Here is a 23830-nt window from a genome sequence, read left to right as displayed (position 1 = left end):
CCACTCGCCTTGGCCTCCCAAAGTGCTGGGATTACAGGCTGAGCCACCGAGCCCAGCCTCTCTTCACGCTTTTAAGAATTTTACTTTATTTTATTATTTCATCTCCTGTTAGTCCTGAGTCTACTTTTATGTTTTCAACCTGAGATTATTAGTGACTTTCATGCTGATAAATCCCATCAAATTTTTTTAGTTCTTACCTCATCTGACTCCTGAGTAGCATTGATCACTTAACGATTTAGTTCTTTTCCTGTTTCCTTCCTTCAGTTTCGGGGTCATCGTACTCCTGGTTTTCCTTCTGTTTCTCTGTGGGTGCCTTTTCGGTCTTCTTTGCAGGCTCATCATCTAACCGTAGTGTCTTGGATTTCCTTAGATGCCATTCCTAGAGTAGCACAGACGAGTAACTAGGTGGTACAATTCCAGTTCTTTCATAGTTGATATTCTTGAGGATGATTCTTAGCATGGGAGGACTGATGTATAGGGACAAGATAGAAAAGATTAAATAAAAGCCATGTAGTCCCAACTTTGAATTGGAAATAACCAGTATGAACTCAGGATTTAGTTTATGTTAAAAGCATTTCCCCCTAGATCTTTCTGCTTGAATGGGCTAGAAATAACTAACCCACGATGAGTCCTCAAATGGTGGTTTGGAAAAACGTTTCTTAAAAGAACTGCAGCTTCTTGAGAAATGGAAAAATGACTGATTCCAGGTTTGGGGGAAAATGAGTAAGAAGAGCCTAGAACATCTTGTCAGAACAGGAAGCTATCAAAGAATAACTGTGACTGACTCAAAAGCCAGTTTGAATATATATTTTTTCATTTGCCAAAGATGGGACAATTTAATCATCCACAGGACATTAACTGAAATGTATCAGAACCCAACCAATATGTTTCATCTATGAGTTTAAAAATGATGCTTAAAAAAAACACTTAATTGATCCCTTTTGGAGGGATCATAGTGTACCAATTTATTATTTTGAAAACTGGCAAACAATGAAGAATCAAGCATTTATTTCTGCATCTCATATATTGGTTCACTGGCAAAGCAAATAGTAGCCTAGGGAAAATACTCCTCATAGAGGTGTTCCAGCTAATTAATTAAAAAGAAATTATAGACTATTTTTTATTATCTTTTTTATTATCTTTTCACAGTCTTGATGAATTAATGAATTTGGGTATTGATCACCTACTAATTCCACAGACAGAAACAACCAAACATTTTCTTCCTTATAAAAGAGCACATTATCCATGAGATGATCTTGCTGAAAAAATTCTAACCTATATATGACCGGGACTCTAGATCCAACTCTCAATTTGCATAAAACACAGGAACATCTTAAATGATACCACAGGGATGCAATCAGTAAAACCTAGGCTCTGGAAAAAAAAAACCTACATGAAAACAATCCACTTTCTTCGCAAGGATAGAAAAGATAGGGGGATCTCATAAATGAAAAGACTTTCTCACAGACATCTAAGTACCTATCTTTTCTTTCAAAGCATCTTCATTCCTCTGTTGTGACACTAGGTTGTTTTGACTTGGTCTGTTGATAGACATTTCTGTCCCATTAACCTACATGTACCTCAAGACAGGGAATGACCTCTTCGTCTTCCTTTATCTCTTAGTGCCAAACACAATGCCTAACGTTTGTTGGGGCAGTCAGTAAATATTTCCTTTGTACATTTAATGGATGACTTCAGTGGTTAGTCAGTCACAGTCACCTTTGATCTTAGGTTCTTTTGGCTAGCGAGCTGACAAGTCATAACATCTCCATATTTGCCTTTTTATACTTTTGACTGTTTTGAGTATACCTTACTGTTCTCCATTTCTTTGGGACTTCCGGAGTGTATGCTTGTTGTAAAAGATTCCCATCCTCCACCATGGAAGGTACTTTATTGCTGTTTCTAACTGTAAAGATCATATATTTTCAGTTTAAAAAAAAAAATCAAACAAAATAGGAAAGTATAAAAAAACCCTAAAACCATTACTGTTAGCTAAAAAAGAAACTCAGGCCATCCCTATTATTTTTCAGAAATACAGTTTTATCCATTCCTTCTTCCTCACTCTACCTTTACACTCCCCCACCCCCAGAGTTCTCCATAAATAGGGTCATGCCGCTGTCCATCCTGCTCTGGAACCTGCTTCTCCCTCACCCAGTCCACCATTCAGCATGCTGTGTGTCTCTTTCCACATGAGCAAATACTACTATACGTTGTCAGTTGTGGGACACTATGGCATTCCTTCTTACTAATATATCTTAATTTAATTGACCATTCCAGTACTGATGAACGTTATCTTTCTCTATAGTTATTTGTAATTATTCTCTTACTTAAAATGTTGTAGTGAAATACTTTGAACATAATCTTGTGTACATGTGGACAGTTTTCTCCTGAGGCTAGAGCTGGGTCTGCTGGGTTGAAATGTGTGTTAATTTAAAATGTGTATATTGCTCTACCACCCTCCAGAAAATGTAGGCCTATTTTCAGTGTCCAGCAGTTGCTTAGCAGTTTTGTTATACTCCAAATATTATTCATCAGCTGTGTAAGCACTAGTCTTCAGGTAAAGTAACTCCTATCCTTTTTTTCAGCTCTTTCATTTGGTGTCTTTTCTTGAATTATTTCTCTTCTCTGTGTTGGCAATAGGGACTATTAAAGTTTGTCTATGATGTGAGATCATAAACTGGACACAAATAAATGCAGATTAGAATGTGATTGTCTCATAATAACTACTGTACCTCACTTGCTATACCCATCATATTATATAATGTGTCTTTGAACAGTAATATGGAATATTATACCTCTTAAATCCTTGACCATATTTATACAAAAGCTTTATTTATAAATGCCATCCTATTTATATCTTCTTGGAGAAACTAAGATAAGGTTAGAACTTTTTTTTTTAACTTCTCAGTAATGTATCAGCCACACTCATGTATTTCCCAGAAGCCTCTTGGAGAGGAAAGATAGTGAGTTTTGAAGTGTGACTGTCCTATGCTCTGATTTCAGTTTTGTCAACTATTTGGTTAATATATGAAGTTCAGTTAACTTTTTTGGGTATCAATTTCTCTGCAAAATGGGGATCTATTTGATTGCTGTTTGATTTGTATTTGAATGATTACTCTAAGGATTTTCTATTGTGTGTGAAAATACTTAGCACAGTGGTTAGCAAATATTAATAATTCAGTATTTGTTCACCTATTTCTTTTGTGGTATTTTGTGAGTGATACATAGTGAATGTTTTTAGATATGTATTTACTATCAGTTATATTGTTACTTTCACAGAAATCTTCTCTACATATACCCTCAGAGTCTTAATTTTGCCAATCGTCAAGGTTCTGCCAGAAATATAACAGTGAAAGTCCAGTTTATGTATGGAGAGGATCCGAGCAATGCCATGCCGGTAAGAAATGTTCTTTTTCTATTCTTCATATGTGGTTTAAGTAGACACCTTTTTGTATCACTTGATTGGCAGCTCCAAACTGAAAATAATGTGATCTTTTAAACCAAATTTCTAACTGCATCACTTTCTATGCAGAGTAGTAATGAGTTTACATAAAGTCTAAACTTATTTATTGAGGATTTGATATGTGCTAGGCACACCTAGAGATACAAAGATGAATAAGACTTATCTAGAGGATAAAAGACAAATACATATAAACCCCAAATAGAAACGTTCAAAAAAGGATCAGAACAATGCAACCTAGAGAACTCTATCAAAGTACAGATCCATTTCTCTACTCTTGGCATCTGTGACTGATTCTTATTCTTTAGCATGTAAGACCAGGCAAGGGAGGTGGGAGGTAATATGTAATATATGAGGTTGTGTTATTGTTTGAAATACTCCCCAGGTGATTTTAATATGTATGGCTCTTCCCATTTTGATTGAGAAACTCTGGCATTAGTTCTCAGTCTTGGCAGTACATTAGATTTACGCAGGGGAACTTTTAAAAATAGCAGTGCCTAGGCTGACTCTCATTTAAATTAAATTATAATCTCTGGGGATTGGAACCAGGTATTGGTTCTATTAAATCTCACAGATTATATTTTCAATGTTGAGAACCATGGTATGTGGTATTATTAAAAGAGTGGTGTAGGGATTCAAATGCATAGGCATTGAGAGGTGGGAGAGAATGCCTTACTGAGGTAATAACCAAGCATCACATGGAAGAACACTTTTTTGCTGAAACCAAAGGTCATTAACATGTTAATGACAGTGGGTTTAGAGAGTGAGGGAAGGAAGGCAATTCAAGTTGGGGAATGTCCCTGAACACTGATAGTACAGTGGTGAGTTGCCAGTGAGTCAGAGCAGTGAAAGATAAGGGCAAGCCCGAAATAGTAGATTGAGATCAGAGTGTAGAGATTCTTTACTGCCTGACTGTCATTTAGGATTCTTGGGACTCTAATAAAGACAAGTTTCATGACAGTAGACTTTTGGTTCAGCTGAAGTTAGTAACATGAAATAGGGATGCTATTGCTGGAGATGTTCAATCTCTGAGAAACTTAGTGGAATAAAGATGAGCTAAGAATAAGTGCTTTGCTAACAGAGCCTTATTTTATCCTTCCATGTCCATCTTTTAATAGTTCTTCTGATTTGCAGCTACTAGGAAAGATGTATTTTCTTCTTCCCATTGCCTCAAAGTTATCAATATTTGTAGATCTCCTTGACAACAGTGAGCACAAATTATTCATCTTTGTATTCTCCTATGGCAGCTATTTCAGATTCTTGCACATAATATATGCTGAGCAAATATTTGTTGAATAAGTGTAGAAGTTATTTTTTGAGATTTGGAGTTATCATTTCATGCTCTGTACTAGTTCTTCATTTTTGCTAAGGGAACGAGTGTACTCTGTTGATGAAGATACTAGACTGAAAATAGACACTTTGTCAGCCTTTATGTGAACTGCCATATGAATTTGATCATATACAGATGTAGTAGTATTTTACATATGTAAAATTATATATATATATATATATATATATATATATATATATAATTATTATTATTTTTGCCTAACAAGCTCTTCCTTGTCTTAGCATATATATGACCTAACAGAGCCCAACTGCATGGAGCCTACACTGGTAGTTAGACCACTCCCTCTTTGGTGCCACCATAGCATCTTCTCACTTCTTTCATGGGCCTTTATCACTTTGTGTTTATACATTTATTTCTTCATCTCGCCCATTAGACTGTGAGTTCCTTGAGGGCAGCGATATGTCTTATAACTATAGCTTGGCACCTGTCTACAGTGCTTGATATGTAATTGATGGTCACGCCATGTTGCTGAATGATTAAAATATATGTCAAGTGGTCAAAAAAGGAATACTTTCCTCTTATATCATTCATGTCATGAAAATAAACAAGTTATTTTGTGAAAAGTGATAGCTTCTCAGAGGGAAAAAAAGGTACTACATTTCTTTCACTTGTGTATTATTAGTCATATGAAAATAAAATGTTTTTATGCTTATGTGAGAGGCTGATTTGAAAGAGTGTATAAACTTGGACATACTGTGTTTGCATAGTTTTTTAAAAAAATAAGGACTATTTAAATGGGTTCTAAGATAATTTTTTGATCTTATAATGTCTGTATGACAAAATTGTAAATTTTGTAATTCTGGCACTGGAACAATGCTTTATGAAAACATACCAAGATATCAGTGAATTAATGAAATAATATTTGTAATCTACGAGAGTCATAGTAATTGTCCAATCGCATAATAATTGCATAATCGCATGTCCTTAAAATAAAAGAACTTGCTTGAAATGTTGCAAAAAGAAACAGAATTGTCAGTTCATATGCCCTTTTAACTAAGTATAATGTCAATTAATCTCTTTATATAAGAATAAACTTTTGAGTTGTTTTTCCAAATTGTGTTGATGGCAGTGTGCTGACATGTCTATATATTTATTCCATTTGTAAAGATAGCTAGCCAGACTTAAGAGTTTTTTATTCTGTGGCTAGATAAAATTATAAGTGTAACTGTCTCACATAGGAATTATAGCTATGACCTTGTTATCATCAAGCCATGTATCTGATCAGCTTCCCTAATTAACCACAGTATTCCTATTAGAATTCAAGAAGCAGATATACAAGGCCAAATTATTTTACCTGTGAACTTTCTGCAAAAGTAATATTTTATTTTTTTAATATGGTAGATTAAAAAACACACACACACGTGTAAGAATATAAGAATGGAGCTCCTCCTCCACTGTAGAGTAGCTTGCAGGAGTTCTAGAAGTGAAGGATACACACTTTGACCTAAGACAGAATTTTTTAATATCATTTCTAAATAATTGATATTTGACTTTCAGAATGACTCTGCTGTCTTAGTGAAGAGGCACGAATTTGTATAGTAAATTTATGCCACCATTTATATTTCTTATATAAATTCCAAATGATATGCCACATCCAGTTTAAAAATAAATTCTTCCCCGTCTTTAAGAAAAAAGGAAAAAAACTGATAAAAATTTTTTGAATGTTTGAATGTCAGATGGGTCTATCGTTGAAAAGAAATTTATAGTTAAACAGATGAACTTTTAAATGAAAGTCAGTAGGCACATTGTTCTTCATTGGGCTGATTTTGCCCATTTTTCTCAAATAGTTATTAAATCAGACAGATTCTTACATAGATATGAAACATCCAGCATTTACTACAACAAAGTTTCAACATGCTGTTATTTGTTTCAGGTAATCTTTGGTAAATCTAGCTGTTCAGAATTTTCAAAAGAAGCCTATACAGCCGTAGTATATCATAACAGGTACTGAATTCAAATGTTTCTTTCAAAATTACTCACTTCTCAGTGGCATTGTTAGCACTGACATTAGTGTGTTTACCAAATGCTTTGCTGCACTGAAGGTGCCAAATTCAAGGCTGACATCAAAAGTTATAATTTTCAATCTGTAGATGCGCAGCCATTTTTGATAGACATCTCAAATATAAGACTTTGTACACAAAACATCTTTTAAATAAAATTCTCTAATCCTTTCATTTTTTATTATATTGTTATTGATTATCATTTGTGGCCTCTGGTCCTTTGGTCTTTCTCAATTATTTTCTCCCAGCACTTTGTAGTTTTACTTAATTTATTAGCTAAGTTGTTGGTATTCTCAACATCCAGAACTTCTTTGATTTAGTGACCTTTCATTTAAATTTCTACATTCTTTTGGGGGGAATTACTGAATGCCATTGGAGAAAAGTTATAGAATTGTACTAATTAGGTCTGTCACAAATTGGCATTTTTATATCGTATGATGGGGTTACAGTAAATCATTTTATCTTCTTCAGGCCTCACTGCTCTTTTATAATCTTTTTGTCATGTTTTCCCTTTCTTACTCTTTTCTCTGATTTAGCAGGAGCCAGAATCATTCCTTCTAGATGTACCTTTTTTCTGTATGCTTTACTCTCAGCGTTCCTATTTTAGGTTGATTAAGACTATCTAACTAGAGACCCACCAACTTCTGTACTATTATCTTACATTACCTCCATACTGATCCGCCTTTCCTTCTTGTTTCACATCCTTGTTTCAGAGGATGTAGTGGCCCACTCCCTGCTCAGTGGGAGTCTTTTTGCCTTTTCTCAAAAACGGTCCTGTCCAGCCACTTTCAGAATGTGGGTCAATCAACTGTCCCTTCTTCTGCATCATTGATCTCTTACTTTATTGGCTTTAACTCTTCTTCTAAAGAAGAACTTAGGTTTCCATACTTAAAACACAATAGTCTTATCTCAGTGCTGTTATACAATATGTGTTTTCCTTGCCCTCTTTAAAACTTTCTTCTTTTTTTTTTTTTTTTTTTACGACTGTCTTGATTTCCTTCTCTCTTTGAACATTCTTTTTTTGGGTAGTAATTAGTCTTTTTTTCTGTAAGTATGAGCATTCTACACAAAACACCGAAACTTTGCCCTTAACCCTCTTTCTGTATATATCCTTTCCCTAAATAATCTTATTTGTATCTCTGAGCAACAGTCAGTGAAAATGCTACTATTTTAATGTTTATGTTTATTTTCAATTCTGTGTTTAGTCATAACCTTCCTTCTGAAGTATAGATATGTATTTTCAGTGGCCTATTGAACCTATTAATTTGGATACCCTGCTGCTTCTCAGCTTTCATGTGTCTATCCCTGACTCTATATCTTTCTGACTCATTTTTATTAATGATCCCATCATTACTCTGACTCCAAATTTGGGACATACTTGTCTTCCCTCTTCTGTTCTCTGATAGTCGATCATCTTTTAAGGCTTGCTGTTTTTTTTTCTGCCTCATTATCAAGCGTATCCTGTGCTGTCCTGTCTCTGGGCCTTTCTTGGACTTTCTTTTCAATTATAATACCAGTTCCTTCTGTTTACTGAACTCCTACTCATTCTTTAAGGTCCATATCAAATCTTATCTCCTAGATCAAAATCCTCTGATCTCAAACTTGAAGAAATCTATTCAGCTCTGTGAAGCACTTAACTCTATATCCTGTCTATCAGGGATTGGCAAACATTTTCTACAAAGGACTGGGTAGTATATATTTTAGGCCTGTGGTTATATAGTCTTTTGCAATCATGTGACTCTGCTATTGTAGTCCAAAAGCAGCCATGGACATTAACTTGCAAGTAAATGAGCATGGTTATGTTCCAATAAAACTTTATTTATGGTCATTGAAATTTGAGTTTCATATAATTTTCATATTTCATGAATTTCACATTCTTTTAATTTTTCCCCCAACCATTTAAAAATAGTAAAAACCATTTTTATTTGCAAGCTATTTAAAACGAGGCATGAACTGGATTCAGCCCAAGAGCCATAGTTTGCCAACCCTTGTTTTGTAATCTATCTGTTGATACATGTGTGTCTTATTTATATTCCTACTAAATCATACACTTGTCAGGGGTATTTGTTTCTTAATATTCAACTTTAAAACCACCACAAAAGTAACACAGCGTTTAGCATAAAAGTGAGCAATTAAACCAACTTATTGAATGAATAACTCTTAGAGATTTCATTTTTTACAAAATTCTTTACATAATTTGATCTCAGGACAACTAAAACACTCAATACCAGGAAATACATTGAAAAAGAAGACACATACCATACTAATTTCTGAAATTATCCCAGTTTGTGGCTGAGTCTTTATTTTTGTTGTTCTCAGTGTTAGTGGAATTAAAATGATGATACCGTCTGACATTGCTGATAAGTTCAATTTTCTCATAATTCAATAACGATTGGTAGAATTACTAATAAGATGCATAACATCTCTTTTTTTTTTCACCAAAGCCATCAAGCTCTTAGATGACTAACATTAGCTATCTTTCTTATTGATATTTTTTAAAGCCTAGTTCCGTTATCAAATCTACACCTATTAATGTTTTAGAGGCTTATTTGAGATGAAAGGCTATTTGACCTATTAATAATCTAAGGAAAATACACCCTAATTGGTAGGATAGTCTTTGCTTTAAAGATAGTTGGAGCCATTCGTTTTTTTGTTGACTAATTCTGAGAAGTACTAACTGGATAAGCAAAGTTGGGATACTAAGGTTCTATCCCTCTTAAGTCTGTATTGCAAATAGAAGCCATACTTTTCTATAAAAATGCACCATTGGCACTACTCTCAGTGAATACTGGGAAGAAAGTGCCATTGATTTCATCAAACGTGGTGTTTGTTGTATTGTTATGGTGTCTGGGAGCACATCTAAACTGTGGGACAGATGCAGTTTGTGGCCATTCCCTGATTTTATCTTTTTTTTTTTTTGAAGCAGTCAGTGAATACTAGTCCATATTTTGGTAACATTTTTAATTTCTTTAACAATGAGATGATTGCTATAAGACATTCCATATAGAGCCCAACTTGATTATTAAGTTGTCTAAAGATACCTTTTTTTCCCTTTTTTTACTAAAGAATGTTACAAATTATTCTTAATATGAATCATACTTCTTTGAAAGAAGAATGTTCTTCTACTGTATGGTTTTAAAATGTATACTTATAAAACTATATTAAATTTTCTGTCTAATATGTGTCAGAATTGGCTCAAAAACAGAGAAAGCCCTGCTCTCGTCTCCTCTTTTGTGCAGCTTCTAATCTAATGGAGGTCTCAGTATCAAGGTGGTGGTTATTAATGGATGTTCAAATAGTGGGTTGCTCAGCCCATTAATAAAAGTGGGATGAGAAATTTCAGAAACAGTGGCAGTTCTTGCATCTGAAAGTAGGATTTACTTATTTAGAGCTTGAGAATGAAGAAGGAAAAATTAGCATGAATCCTAAAATTATTCAGATATACAAATGAACTAGTTATTTATTTTAAACAAATTACTGACTGTTGATTTTTTTTTTTCCTGTATGAAGGTCTCCTGATTTTCATGAAGAAATCAAGGTTAAGCTCCCTGCTACTTTAACTGACCATCATCACTTGCTTTTTACTTTTTATCATGTTAGTTGTCAACAAAAACAAAACACTCCTCTTGAAACTCCAGTTGGATATACGGTAAGTCCTTTTTGTTAAGTATTTAGCTCATTGATCTTAAAAGTAATTGTGATATTTGAGATATAGTTGGTGTTTCTTGTTATTTAAATATTCCCTGTCTGATTCCCCACAGTTACCAAATTACATGGTTAGGAAAAGTAATCATAAAAAGAAAATGTCCCTTAATACAATAAACTAATACAGGCCTGGCACAGTGGCTCAAGACAGTAATCCCAGCACTTTGGGAGGCTGAGGCGACAGCTTGAGCCCCAGAGTTTGAGACCAGCTTGGGCAACATAGTGAGACCCTGTCTCAAAATTTAAACATTTGCTGGGTGTGGTGTTGTGTACCTGTAGTCCCAACTACTCAGAACACTGAGGTGGAAGGAGGTCGAGGCTACCATGAACTGTGATTATGCCACTGCACTTCAGCCTGGGTGACAGAATGAGACCCTGACCCCCCCAAATTTTTTTAACCAGTGTACTTAATTAATTAACTAGCTAACATGTGTAAACACTTAGGTATTATTGGTCCTGATTATTGGGTGTTTACCTCATAGTATAATATGAACATAATGGACTTAAAGTCTTGTCAGGAGAGAATGGTTTAAATGTAAAATGAGTAGCAGAGGCCCTTAGAAGAGAAATTAAAAACACTGAATATATTCCAAAAATTATTACGATTGAATTGCAAAGATAAACATAAGACAGAGGACATCATAATATGTCGTAACATGATTTTGTCAGAAAAATCATGCTTTCACCAAAAAGAAAAGTCAACCTTTGGTTCATTATTGTTATTATTTGGTTCCCAGGTTTTATTCAAGAACTCATACAAAATATTGCAGATAAATGAATTCTAATCCTCATCCATCTCCTCTTCTTTGTCTTGGTTAATTTGGAAGTAACGTAATTTGTAACTCTTTTTGCTGTTAGCAACTATGTGCAACCAATCATGGAGATTATTCTTCAGATATTTTTTGGTGAGATACTTTAAATACCTTTTGGAAAAGGCACCTCAGAAGTCACAGTGATCTTGCTCTTGCTCATTTCAATATTACAGCCCCCCTCACCAAGATCTCCAGCTTTTCTGTTCACTTTGATCTTCTCTTGCAAAAACTGCTCAGAATTGGCTGCATCCATGACCCCATCTTCTATAGGGTGGGTGCAAATCGAGAGTGAACTTCAGAACCTGCTTCTTTTTTGCCCCGCTGTGCTACAAGCTTCTTCACAGGCACCATGGCAGTAGTAGAGGCAGAAAGGGCCGATTCATTATTTTTTACTCTTGCAGTTTGTGACTTGAATTTTACTAACTACAAGAAAATAAATTTATATTCATACTTTTTAATTTCTAGCATTCAAATCTAATCAAATCTTTCACTATTTACGTTGAAACTATTATCTCAGCTTTAAAATGGAATTGCTTTGTGATCTTTTTCTAAGACCAACTTTCTCCTGGATAATAAAGATCCTCTATAGATTTAAATATTTCATGGTTAGTAATAATAATGTTTTGAGGATGTCCTCCTTAATAAAATATCATCCAGGAAACTGCTCTGAAGGCCTATTATTCTTACGTATATAACTAAATCCCTCAATGTTTGATGATATAAGACAAGTTTGGCTTGTACTGGGTCCTTAAGACAGACTTTCTAAGTAATTATTCTTTAACAAACATATTTAAATTGAAATTGTTTCCTTTTCATTTAAAAGTGGATACCAATGCTTCAGAATGGGCGGTTGAAGACAGGCCAGTTTTGCCTACCAGTCTCATTGGAAAAACCACCACAGGCTTATTCTGTGCTGTCTCCCGAGGTCAGTGTCCCCATGTTGAAATTCTCCAGATTGAATTAAATGCGTTTTTCATTATAAAGATGTATTTGTTTACCAAACAAACCTTGCTTTTTCTTCTGTCTACAAGTGTGTAATGAAGTAAAAGTATTTCCCTTGATGATTACAATCCCTCTATTAAAAGTTTAGAAGCTTTTATTGTTTTTTTTAAGTGTACTTATTTTGAAACCAAACTAATACATGCAATATAAACTGAAAGAAAAGATGAATTTGGAGTTTTCATGTTGGCACATGAGAAGCTTCTTTAAATAAATGAATTTTTCTTGCTTTTAGTAGACTTAACATTTTATAAGACTGAAGACTTAAATTAACTTTTTCAAATCTTTTTTTAATTGGTGATCATGTAAATGAAAACAAAGTAGCTATAAACATACAAGAGATATTAGCAACTTTGATGATTACGTACGTGATTTGAAAGACTTGATAACAAAAACATTGGAGAAGTCTCAATGAAGAATCGATATCCACTGTTCATAAACCAACATGTCTCTCGAGAGAACTATTAGGTGATGATGACCAGTGTCTCCTAAATATTTTGACTACAACCGCTTGTAAATGTTGATCTGAAATATGTCTCGTGAATATTCTCCTGGTGGCATTTGGTTTCAGAATACAATTTCAAAAGTATTTAGAGATACATTTGTGTTATTTTTATCTAAAAAAACAATTCCAGGCTGTTGCCCTGACCTCATTTCTCACCTTTCTGTCACTCACTGTGCCCTGGCAATCGCACAGAGCCTCAGGCATGAAAAGGGCATTCCCACCTCAGCCCCTCTGCACTTTGCTCTGCTGGCCATGCTCTGTCACAAGGCCTGCTTCTTCATTTCTCTCAGACGTCCGCTCAAAGTCACCTCTCCGAGGAAGTCTTCTTTGATTATTCTGTTTCAAGTAGCAGACTCCACAACTTTATCTCTTTATTCCTTACTTTGCTTTAGTTTTCCTCATATCATTTATCACTGACCTTATATTTAATTTTTTTCTGTTTATCCCCTATGGAGTATAAGCTCCATGAGAGTAGGGTCTTTGTCTATCTTGTTCATTGCTGTATCTGTAAGTATTTAGAATAGCACTTGGCACATTGTAGGCACTCAGTGAATAATTAATAAATGAATGAAGAAAGACAGTAGGGAAGAAATGTGACTCCCCTTCTCCCAATCTTTCATTCAGTTTTCTGGGAACGGAACCATCTGAACATATCCTCTTGCTGATGGCTTTTTTGTGTTGCTTTCTTATACAAAAAAGTGACCTTTTGCCAGCCTTTTGCCATAGTAGAATCTTTTAAAGGAAATGATTTTTAAAAATGGGTTTTTGTGGAGGTCATAGATTTGGTTTTACTTAATTGAGTTGCACATGGAAGATCAGCTTTCTAAAGGGAAGCTGATGGTTTTCTTTTAGCTTCTATATTATATATGCTCATATATAAAGAATTTTTGGATTTGACTGTAGACATATGGTGTGGCTGATTGATATGTGAAATAAGCCACCTGATTAAGAGCTAAACTTTTGTATGCAGTTGGCCCTTAGACAGCATGGGGGTATGGGGCACCAACATCCTCTCCCCTGCTCCATGCAGTTGAAAATCTGCATATGACTTTTTACATCCCCAAGACATAACTCCTAATGGCCAGCTGTTGATTGGAAGCTTTACCTATAGCATAACCAGTTTATTAACATATATTTTTGTATATTATATGTATTCTTACAATAAGGCAATATAGAGAAAAGAAAATGTTATGAAGAAAATCATAAAGAAGAAAGTGATATTTGCTCTCTTCAAGTGGAAATGGATTGTCATAAAGGTCTTTATCATCTCCACGCTGAGCAGGCTGAAGAGGAAAAGGAAGAGGAGGGATTGGTCTTGCTGTCTCAGGGAGGACAGAGGCAGAAGTAGAAGAGGTAGAAGGCGCACAATCCCTGTAACTTTGCAAAAATACGTTGTAATTTCTGTCTAACTTCTTTGCTTTTCTATCTCTCCAAAAAATGTTTCCCAGCTACTAGGGAGGCTGAGGTAGAAGTGATGGCTTGAGTTCAGGAGTTTGAGGCTGTGGTTCACTATGATGGCTCCTGTGAATAGCCATTGACCTCCAGCCTGGGCAACATAATGAGACCCCCTTCCTCTTTTTTTTCTCCTCCCTCACCCCCACATGAGGACACAATGAGAAGGGCACCATTTCCAACTCAAGAATATAGCCCTTACCAGAAACCAAGCACGTTGGCACTTTGATCTTGGGTTTTCAGTTTTCACAACAGTGAGAAAATACATTTCTGTTATTTAAGCCAGCCAGTCTATGGTGTCTTGCTATGTGGACATAGCTGACAAATACAGACTTTGGTACCAAGAGATGGGGTACTGTTGTAACAAATACCTCAAAATATGGAACTGGCTTTGGAACTGAGTAATGGGTAGAGGCTGGGAGAGTTTTGAGGTACATAGTAGAAATGTGATATTGAGGGCAATTCTGATGAGGTCTCAAATGGAAATGAGGAACATATTATTAGAAACTGGAGGAAAGATGATCCTTATTATAAAGTGGCAAAGAACTTGGCTGAACTGTGTACTCATGTTTATGGAAGAGAGAACTTGTGACTTCTGGAATTGGATAGTTGGATGAAGAACTTTCTAAAAGTTTTGAGGGAGCAGCTTGGTTTCTCCTGTACAGTAAAATGTGAAAGCAGAGAGATTAATTGAAGAAGGAATTATTAATCTTAAAGGAACCAGAACTTGAAGACTTAGAAAATTCTCAGCCTTTCCATATTGCAAAAAATGAGAAAGCATGTTCTGAAGAGAATACCAAGAATGTGGCTGCACGCTCACTTGATAATGAGTTTATCGGACTATCAAGGAGAAGCAGTGCCGGTTTGAACTGAAAGGGATGGAGATTGGAAGAAATGAAGGAAGGATGTTGGACTTCTTGGAGTTAACAGGACAATAGAGCTATTTGGCTGCTAACATGCAGTAATGTGCGCTTCTGGAAGAGGAAAAAATGACCCTCAAGGTGATTCAGAGATCATCAGGGCCACTGCCTTGATTTCAGCAAGCCAGTGGCCTCTGCCTAGAGCCTTGGGTGTGGGATCACATGGCAGAGCCTTGAGGGAAAGACCCCTGCTCAGCAGAGTCCCAGGGTTAGACCCACCTTAGAGCTATGGGGGTGATGCTACTGCTTCCATGGTCCCAGAGGTTAGAGCATTAAGTCAAAGAGTATTATTCTCTAGAGAGCCCCAGACTAACCCCAGACATGTAAAGACAACTAATTTTCAACACAGACACCAAGAGGATGCAATGGACAAAGAATAACCTCTTCAATAAATGGGGCTGAGAAAACTGTATTTGCATATGCAGAAGAATGAAATTCTTATACCATGCACAAAAATAAACTAAAAGTGGATAAAAAACCTAAGCACAAGACCTGAAAATATGAAACTCCTGGAAGAGAACATAGGAGTAAAGATCCTTGACAATGACCTTGGCAGTGATTGTTTTGGATATCATGCCAAAAGCTCAGGCTACAAAAGCAAAACTAAATAAATGGGACTACATCAAACTAGGAAGCTTCTGCACAGCAAAGGAAACAACAAAATGAAATGGCAACTTACAGATTAGGAAAATATATGTAGAAACCATATATTTGACAGGGGCTTAATATCCTAACTTTATAAAGAACTCATATAACTCAGAGGTATAAAAATACATACACCAGTTTAAAAATGAGCAAAGTACCTGAATAGACATTTCTCCAAAGCAGACAAAAAATGTCCAACAATTATATAAGAAGGTGCACAACATCATACATTATTAGAGAAATGCAAATCAGAACCACTATGCAATATCACCTCACATCCATTAAGACAACAATTATCAAAAATCCAAAAGATAACAAATGTTGGTGAGGGTACAGAGAAAAAGGAACCCTTGCACACTGTGAGTAGGAATGTAGATTGGTGCAACTATTATGGAAAACAATATGGAGTTTCCTTAAAAATTTAAAAATAGAACTGTCATTTAACCCAACCATCTCTCTTCTGGGCAGTAGACCCAAAGGAAATGAAAAGATATCTTATAAAGTATCTGCTCTCCCATGTTTATTGCAGCATTATTCACAGTAACCAAGATATGGAAACAACCTAAGTGTCCATCAACAGATGAATGGATAAAGAAATTGTAGTGATGCTGGGCTCAGTAGCTCAGCCTGTGATCCCAGCACTTTGGGAGGCTGAGGCGAGTGGATTGCCTGAGCCTGCGGGTTCGAGACCCACCTGGACAACATGGCGAGACCTTGTCTCTACAATAAATAAAAAATTAGCCGGGTATGATAGTGCACACCTGTAGTTAAGTTCATCAACCTTTTTAGAAGGCTGAGGCAGCAGGTTTGCCAGATTCCAGCAGATTGACACTGCGGTGGCTGTGAGTATGCCACTGCACTCTAGCCTGGGTGACGGAGTGAGACTCCAACTCAAAAATAAAAATTAAAAAAAAGAAGTTGTGGTGTATATATGTGTATGTGCGTACACATACACGCACACAAAATGGAATATCATTCAGTTTTTCAATAGCACTCAACTTTTAAAAAGGAGATCCTGCCATTTTCCACATGAATGAACCTGGAAGACGTCGTACTAAGTGAAATAAGCCAGATATAGAAATAAAAATATTGAATGATGTCTTTTAATATAGTGAGATCACTATAGTTAATAAAATTATACTGTATTTGGGATTCTTGCTAAATGAGCAGATTTTAGCTGCTCTTGCCACGTACACACACACGCACACGCACACGCACATACACACGTAACTGTGGGATGAAGGACACATTCATTTCCTTCACTACAGTAAGCATTTTTTTTTGAGTCATAGTCTCGACTGGAGTGCAGTGGCATTCTCACAGTCACCGCAGGCTCACCCTGCTGGGCTCAGGCGATCGTTCCGCCTCAGCCTTCCAAGTAGCTGGAACTACAGGCATGCGCCACCATGCCCAGCTAATTTTTTGATTTTATTGTAGAGATGAGGTCTCATCAAGTTGCCTAGGCTCATCTCGAATCCATGGGTTCATATAGTCCTCTTACCCTGACCTCCCAAAGTGCTGGGATTATAGGTGTGCCCAGCCTACAGTAAACATTTTACTGTCTATATGTATCCCATAATATTATGTTGTATACCTTAAATGTACACAGTAAAATTATTTTAAAAACAAAACACCGCCAGGCTCGGTGGCTCAGCCTGTAATCCCGCGCCTTTGGGAGACTGAGGTGAGTGGATTGCCTGAGCCCGTGAGTTCGAGACCCGCCTGGGCAGTGAGACCTCATCTCTACAATAAATCAAAAAATCAGCCGGGCGTGGTAGCACCTGCCTGTAATTCTGGCTACTTGGAAGGCTGGGGTGGAAGGATCGCCGGAGCCTAGCAGGTCGAGGTTGCGGTGGCCGGGAGTTGCCACTGCACTCCAGTCTGGGTGACAGAGTGAGACTCCAACTCAAAAACAAAACAAAACAAAAACAAAACACCAAGATAATTGTTTGAGTCTTAAGAGCTAAACCTTGGTACATTTTGACTTGCCAGGACTTGTTATTCCTTCCTTCTTTCCTGTTTCTCTTGGAATTGCAATGTCTGTCCCATCCCTGTCCCACCCCTGTATTTTGGAATCACATAGCGTCTCTGGCTTTAGGGGTTTACATCTGCAGGGGAATTTTGCCTTGGGATGAATTGTATCTTGTGTCTCACCCATATCTGATTGAGGTGAGATTTTTGGACTTTAGAGATGCCTGGGGCTCTTGGGATGAAATGAATATATTTTACATGTTAGGATATGTATTAGTAGGGGTGAGGCGGGTAGGGGCAGAATGCTGTACAGTGAATTGTTTCTCCCCCAAATTCATAAATTCTTCAATTCAAAATTCTTAAGTTCATCAACCTTCATCAACCCATTTATTGGTATTTGGAGATGAGGCCTTTGGGAGGTAATTAAATTTTAGATGAGCTCATGAGAGTGGGGCCCTCTTGATAGGATTAGAGTCCTTGTAAGAACACCCCAGAGAGCTTGACATCCTCCGCACCCCCACCAGTGTGAGCCACAAGCAAGAAGGTGGGTATCTGCAGTCCAGGGAGAGAGCCCTCACTGGAAACGGACCATGCTGGCACCTTGACCTTGGATTTCCAGTCTCCAGAACTGTTGTCACACAGTCTATGGTGTTTTGTTATGGCAGCCTGAGCTAATACACTTCTCTGTGCTTCATTTCTCTCATCTGTAAAATGGGAATAATTAAGACCTGTAAAAATTGGTTATGTTGATGATCAAATGATACAATATTATGAAGAACATTTAGAATGTCACCAGGCATGTGCAAAGTAGATGGAAGTGTTTGCTACTGTCACACCATTGCCATTGCTTATTAGAATATTTTATGGCAGCTGGGTTCGGTGGCTCAGCCTGTAATCCCGTGCCCTTGGGTGGCTGAGGTGAGTGGATTGCCTGAGCCCACGGGTTTGAGACCTGCCTGGGCAATTTGGCGGGACCTCATCTCTACAATAAATCAAAAATCAGCCGGACATGGTAGCGTGCGTCTGTAGTTCCAGCTACTTGGAAGTCTGAAGCGGAAGATCGCCAGAGCCCAGCAGGTCGAGGCTGCGGTGGCTGGGAACGGCCACTGCACTCCAGTCTGGGCGACAGAGTGAGACTCCAACTCAAAAAAAAAAGAAAGAATATTTTATGACAACAGTTCTTTAGCATGTGGCAAAATTACCTAGAGGGTTTGTTGTGAAAGAGTTTCTGATGCAGTGAATCAGGGTTGAGGCTTGAGTATTTATGTTTCTAACCCTTCCCAGATAATGTTTATACTGATGATTCTCAGACCAGACATTGACAGCTTTTATTGTTAAAGAAGTTTGTGTGCATGTATTACTTGAATTTTTTTTTAAGCTGCCAAACAAGTGTTTCAGGTTGTAAAGACAATACTGTTTCTTGCTTTGATGAGTTTCAACTTACTCCACCATTTTTTCTTCAAAAATGTTTCAAAACCTTTATTATTATTTGCCTCAGAAATATTAAATTTCTTATCTACATAGTGTTGAAATTTGTAATGGGAAGCTGACTTTATTTGGTTTTCTTTTCTACATATGATGGAAAAGATAAAACCATGAGAAAGAAATTTGTTGTATTTTCGATTTTATTTGTTTCAAGGATATTTGTCATTGCTTGTTGAAACATTTTTTATGATAAGTGCTTTAAAACCCTTGTCAGGTCTACCTACACCTATGTAGTGCTAATTCTGATGTCTGATTATTCTTTTCTTATTTAAGGTGGGATTTTCCTGGACTTGGTATAATGTGTGATTTTTTTTCTATCCTAGATGTTATGGACATTATGTTATAAGACTCTGGATCTTATTAAAATACTGTGAGCTGGGCATGGTGGCTCACACCTATAATCCTAGCACTTTGGGAGGTTGAGGTGGGAGGATTGCTTCAGCCCAGGAGTTGGAGACCAGCCTGGGCAACATAGCAAGACCTCATCTCTACCAAACAAAATTTTAACAATTAGCCAGGCATGGTGGCACTCACCTGTAGTTCCAGCTACTCAGGAGGCTGAGGTGGAAGGATTGCCTGTGCCCAGGAAGTAAAGGCTGTGGTAAGCCGTAATTGTGCCACAGGACTTCAGCCAGGGCAATGAAGTGAGACCCCAACTCAAAAAAAAAATGTATTAGCGGTAGGGGAGGGAAGCACTACTGCCAGGTAGAGATGAAGGTCCACATGGCACTCTGCCTCCTTCTACTCCCTGGGTGGGGGAGGGGGAATTAGGTAAGGGTGCTCATTACTGGGTGAAGGTGGGATTTCGAGCACCCCAGTAGGCTTCTGCTGACACCTGCCTACTTGTGAGGGGAGGGGATGTCGTGTGACTGCTCCCTGCTCCTGCTTGGTTGGGAATTTGTTATCTCCAGATAGGGACAGACTCCAAACACTGTCTTCTCTGATAACACCCAGTGTGAGGGGTGGACTGGGAGGGGGCACCTCATTACAGCCAGCCGAGGGTGGTAGCCCAGGCTCTCATTCAGCCTGTGGAGCCGGGAGTGAGGCCAAGATTTGCTCCCTTGTGATTGACTGGATTATTACTGTCTTTGGCTCGAGAGAGCAGGTTATTCTCGGGCCTTTGTGTGCTTCTTTTGGCGTTTCTGGGTTCCCAGCCTCTCCAGCACCTAGCCCAGGATGTGGGAGGCGAAAGCAGTTTCTGGCATCCTGAGATCCCTAGCCCATCTTCGTTCTTCTCTCCAGCTCTTTATGTTCATTTTCTATGTCACGTTTCAGGGTTTTTAGCTGTATGTAGCAGGAGGAATAGAGAGAATCTATGTACTTGCTTTTAAAATTATTTTTTATGAAATAATTTTGACCTTCCTAGCAATTTGCATCAGAAAAAAAATGTATTCTAATCTGTAAAGCAACAGGCTTCCTTTGCTTGTGAATATTCCAAAGCCCAATTAAAAACATATCAGTAATGCTTAAAATAAAGAGACGGGAATATTATAAACCATTAAAATAACATGGTAGACTTGAATTTATTGACATGAAAAAAGAGTCACAATGTAATTTGTGAAAAACAGGCTTCAAAATAATAAGTTTGGTGCTAACTTTATAAGGATGTATATAAAAATATATGTGCATAGGTGAAAATTGGGAATTTTTTTAAAGGTATATATCTCTTGGAAGATAGAAATTTTGTGTTTATTATCTCTTTGTTCCTTGAGCCTTGTAATTCTTTTTTTTTTTTTTTTTGAGTCGGAGTCTCACTCAGTCGCCCAGACTGGAGTGCAGTGACCGCTCTCGGCCACCACAGCCCCAACCTGCTGGGCTCCAGCGATCCTTCTGCCTCAGCCTTCCGAGTAGCCGGAATTATAGGCATGCGCTACCACACCCGGCTGATTTTTTGATTTATTGTAGAGATGAGGTCTCGCTACCCAGGCGGGTCTCAAACCCGCGGACTCAGGCAATCCACTCACCTCAGCCTCCCAAAGGTGCGGGATTACAGGCTGAGCCACCAAGCCCGGCTCTGTAATTCTTTTTGTAGAAAACATTTATTATTTTTAAATGCTTAAAAATAAGTTTGAAATGTTTTTATTTACATTGAATAAAAATATTTTTCACAGTATTCTTGTCATTGAAATATTGTAATTTTTTGTTTCAGAATTCATAATCTACTTGTGTCTGTGATCATTATGTTTAATATCTTGCAGGTTCCTCTACCTGGCATGAAATGGGTAGATAATCACAAAGGGGTTTTCAATGTTGAAGTTGTTGCTGTTTCATCTATTCATACACAAGTGAGTTTTAATAATCTTTTCATGGTCAGATTTCATTTAAATGTACTAAACATGCTGTCTAGTATTTATGTCAGTTTTATTACCTGCTGTCAGGTTTATGGGATTATATATCTGTTAAAAATATAAGTTTAGAAGTTTTTTTTAAGGAATCAGCAAAATGTCATTGAATGTCAACAAAAATTGCTTTTAAAAATGTGATTGACTTCATCTTGAATAATTAAGTGACTGGTTTTTTCCAAGTTTCTGTTACATGCTGAATAATTAGAATTGAGAAATCATTGTCTCCTTACTTTATTTCTCACCTTACTCTATTTCAAATGAAAAGAGTTCTTAGGCATCATTTTCTCTAAATTCTTTACTTCTGGAACATCCCAAGTTCTCCCTCAATGTTTATACTTCTTCTGGCTGGGTGCTTTCCCCCAGTGTTCATCTGCTTTCTCCTCACCTCAGAGAGGCCTTCCTAGTGGCTCTTTGAAACCTCACAGCCCCATCTCTCTGTCAGCTTACCCTGCTCTTATTGTTGCCTACCCTTCCCCCTTTTGCTCTTTGACTCCCTCTCATTCCTTGTGTGTATGCGCGCGTGCACACACACATACTTACGTACACATTTGTTTATTGTTTATTTCCTCCATTAGACTGTAAGTTCTGTGAGATTGGAGAGGTTACTGTCAAGGAATGAGCCTTTTCTTCAAGGACCTTACAGTGTAATAGGGGAAAGTATAGAAGTAATTATAACATGATAAAATTAGTACTGTGTTACATATGTTAACTGGATTATTTCAAGTGAAAATCAGAGAGTTATCTGTTCTACTGGGGACTGAGATGTTGCATTGATAAGCAGGCATTTACCATATAGAGAAAGGGAGAGTAGGTACCTCAGATGATGAAACAGCAAGTGCAAAGTGCCAGTAGTCTGTATTTAAGGACTGGCAGGTAATCTGATGTGAAAGCAATTTAATGTGCATAGGAAGTCGTGATATCTGAGGCTAGAAGACCAGGCTGGTAATAGATTATGAAGAACCTTGAGTACTGTGGAGTCCAGGTAGATAGAAATGTCTAACCTAAGTAGAGAATATGAGAGAAATAAATGTGGGGGCATGCTAAGAGAGCAGTTACGGTACTGTCAGAGTTTATTTCTGGACCTGTTGAGTTTGAAGGGCCTCTGCACTTCAGATAGAGATGTTCTGTAGGCAGTTGTCATTAGTTTGGGGTTGGAGGTAACAGAATGAATATGATAACTGGAACTATACTGATAAGTGTGGTTTTTCTAGGAAGAAAATAAAGAGTGAAAAGAGGCAAGTGGGATTCAGGACTTCCCCGACCTATAAAGGGAAAGGATTGTGTGGAGGGCTTCCCAAGCTGCCTCAGGTTCAGCGATTTGCTAGGAGGACTTACAGGACTCAGCATAGTCACACTTACAGCTCTGACTTATTTTAGTAAAGAGTAGGAAGCAGCATCAGACAGGGAAAAGGCACAGAGAATGAAGTCGAAGAAAACAAGCTTCCAAGAATCCTATCCCAGTGGATTCACACAGGGCGAGTTGAAACAACATATGTGAAATGTGTCTGCCAGGGACGCTCTGGGGGCTTGTCACTTAGGCACCCTCTGCCTAACACATACCAAAATTCCAGACTCGCAGAAGGAAAGCAGGTGTTCAGCTTAAGCTTTGCACTGACAGTTTAGGTCCAGTGAGCCATCCCCTGTCAGTGGGAACCCTTTTGACATCCAAGTTCCTAGACACCAGTCGAAGGCCAACCTTGTAAGCAGGCCTTTCAGAAATAGCAGTCTTAAGCCTGCTAAGTAAGTTCTTTTTGCATAGTGAGATAGGGGAACTAATAAGACACAGCATCTCTTACTACCGGGGGTGGGCAGGAGCACATAACACTAATAAGGGTACTTGATCCCAAGCCAGGCGAAGTGATGACCAATGGAAGGTCCAAATTTTACCTCCACAATGGCCACTTATGTACCTAGCCCTGAATTGTATCTCACATCTTTAAAATAAAAAACAAAAAGACACAGCACCTCTATACTATCTTTAGAAAAAAATTGGTAGTATATGGGTTTTATTTAGCGGTACACAGGTCGACTCCACGAAGAAAATGACTCCAGTTTTACAAAATATGGCAAAGATGATGGGTTTGGAAGCTGAGAAACAATAAATTTATAATGGGTGCAGGTAGGTTACCAGGATACCTGCCGCAATAATTGAGCTCTAAATAAATAAACTCAAACAACAA

At 37.4% G+C, this 23830-nt stretch overlaps 1 protein-coding gene across 2 annotated transcripts in view; it reads left to right on the top strand.

The window, feature by feature from the left end:
• LOC103270856 (dedicator of cytokinesis protein 7) overlaps window positions 1–23830 on the top strand; it is a 128876-nt gene that overhangs the window by 80341 nt on the left and 24705 nt on the right. For both annotated transcript variants that reach the window (XM_008068357.1, XM_008068358.2), the window contains exons 14-18: window positions 3280–3397; window positions 6685–6755; window positions 10322–10460; window positions 12152–12253; window positions 21504–21590. In XM_008068357.1, coding sequence (XP_008066548.1) covers window positions 3280–3397; window positions 6685–6755; window positions 10322–10460; window positions 12152–12253; window positions 21504–21590 — 517 coding nt within the window. The remainder of the gene's footprint in view (window positions 1–3279; window positions 3398–6684; window positions 6756–10321; window positions 10461–12151; window positions 12254–21503; window positions 21591–23830) is intronic.

Source organism: Carlito syrichta, unplaced genomic scaffold, assembly GCF_000164805.1.
Source record: "Carlito syrichta isolate Samal-C Ts95f unplaced genomic scaffold, Tarsius_syrichta-2.0.1 Scaffold310501, whole genome shotgun sequence".
NCBI lineage: Eukaryota > Metazoa > Chordata > Mammalia > Primates > Tarsiidae > Carlito > Carlito syrichta.
This window is presented reverse-complemented; position numbering and strand designations above follow the sequence as displayed.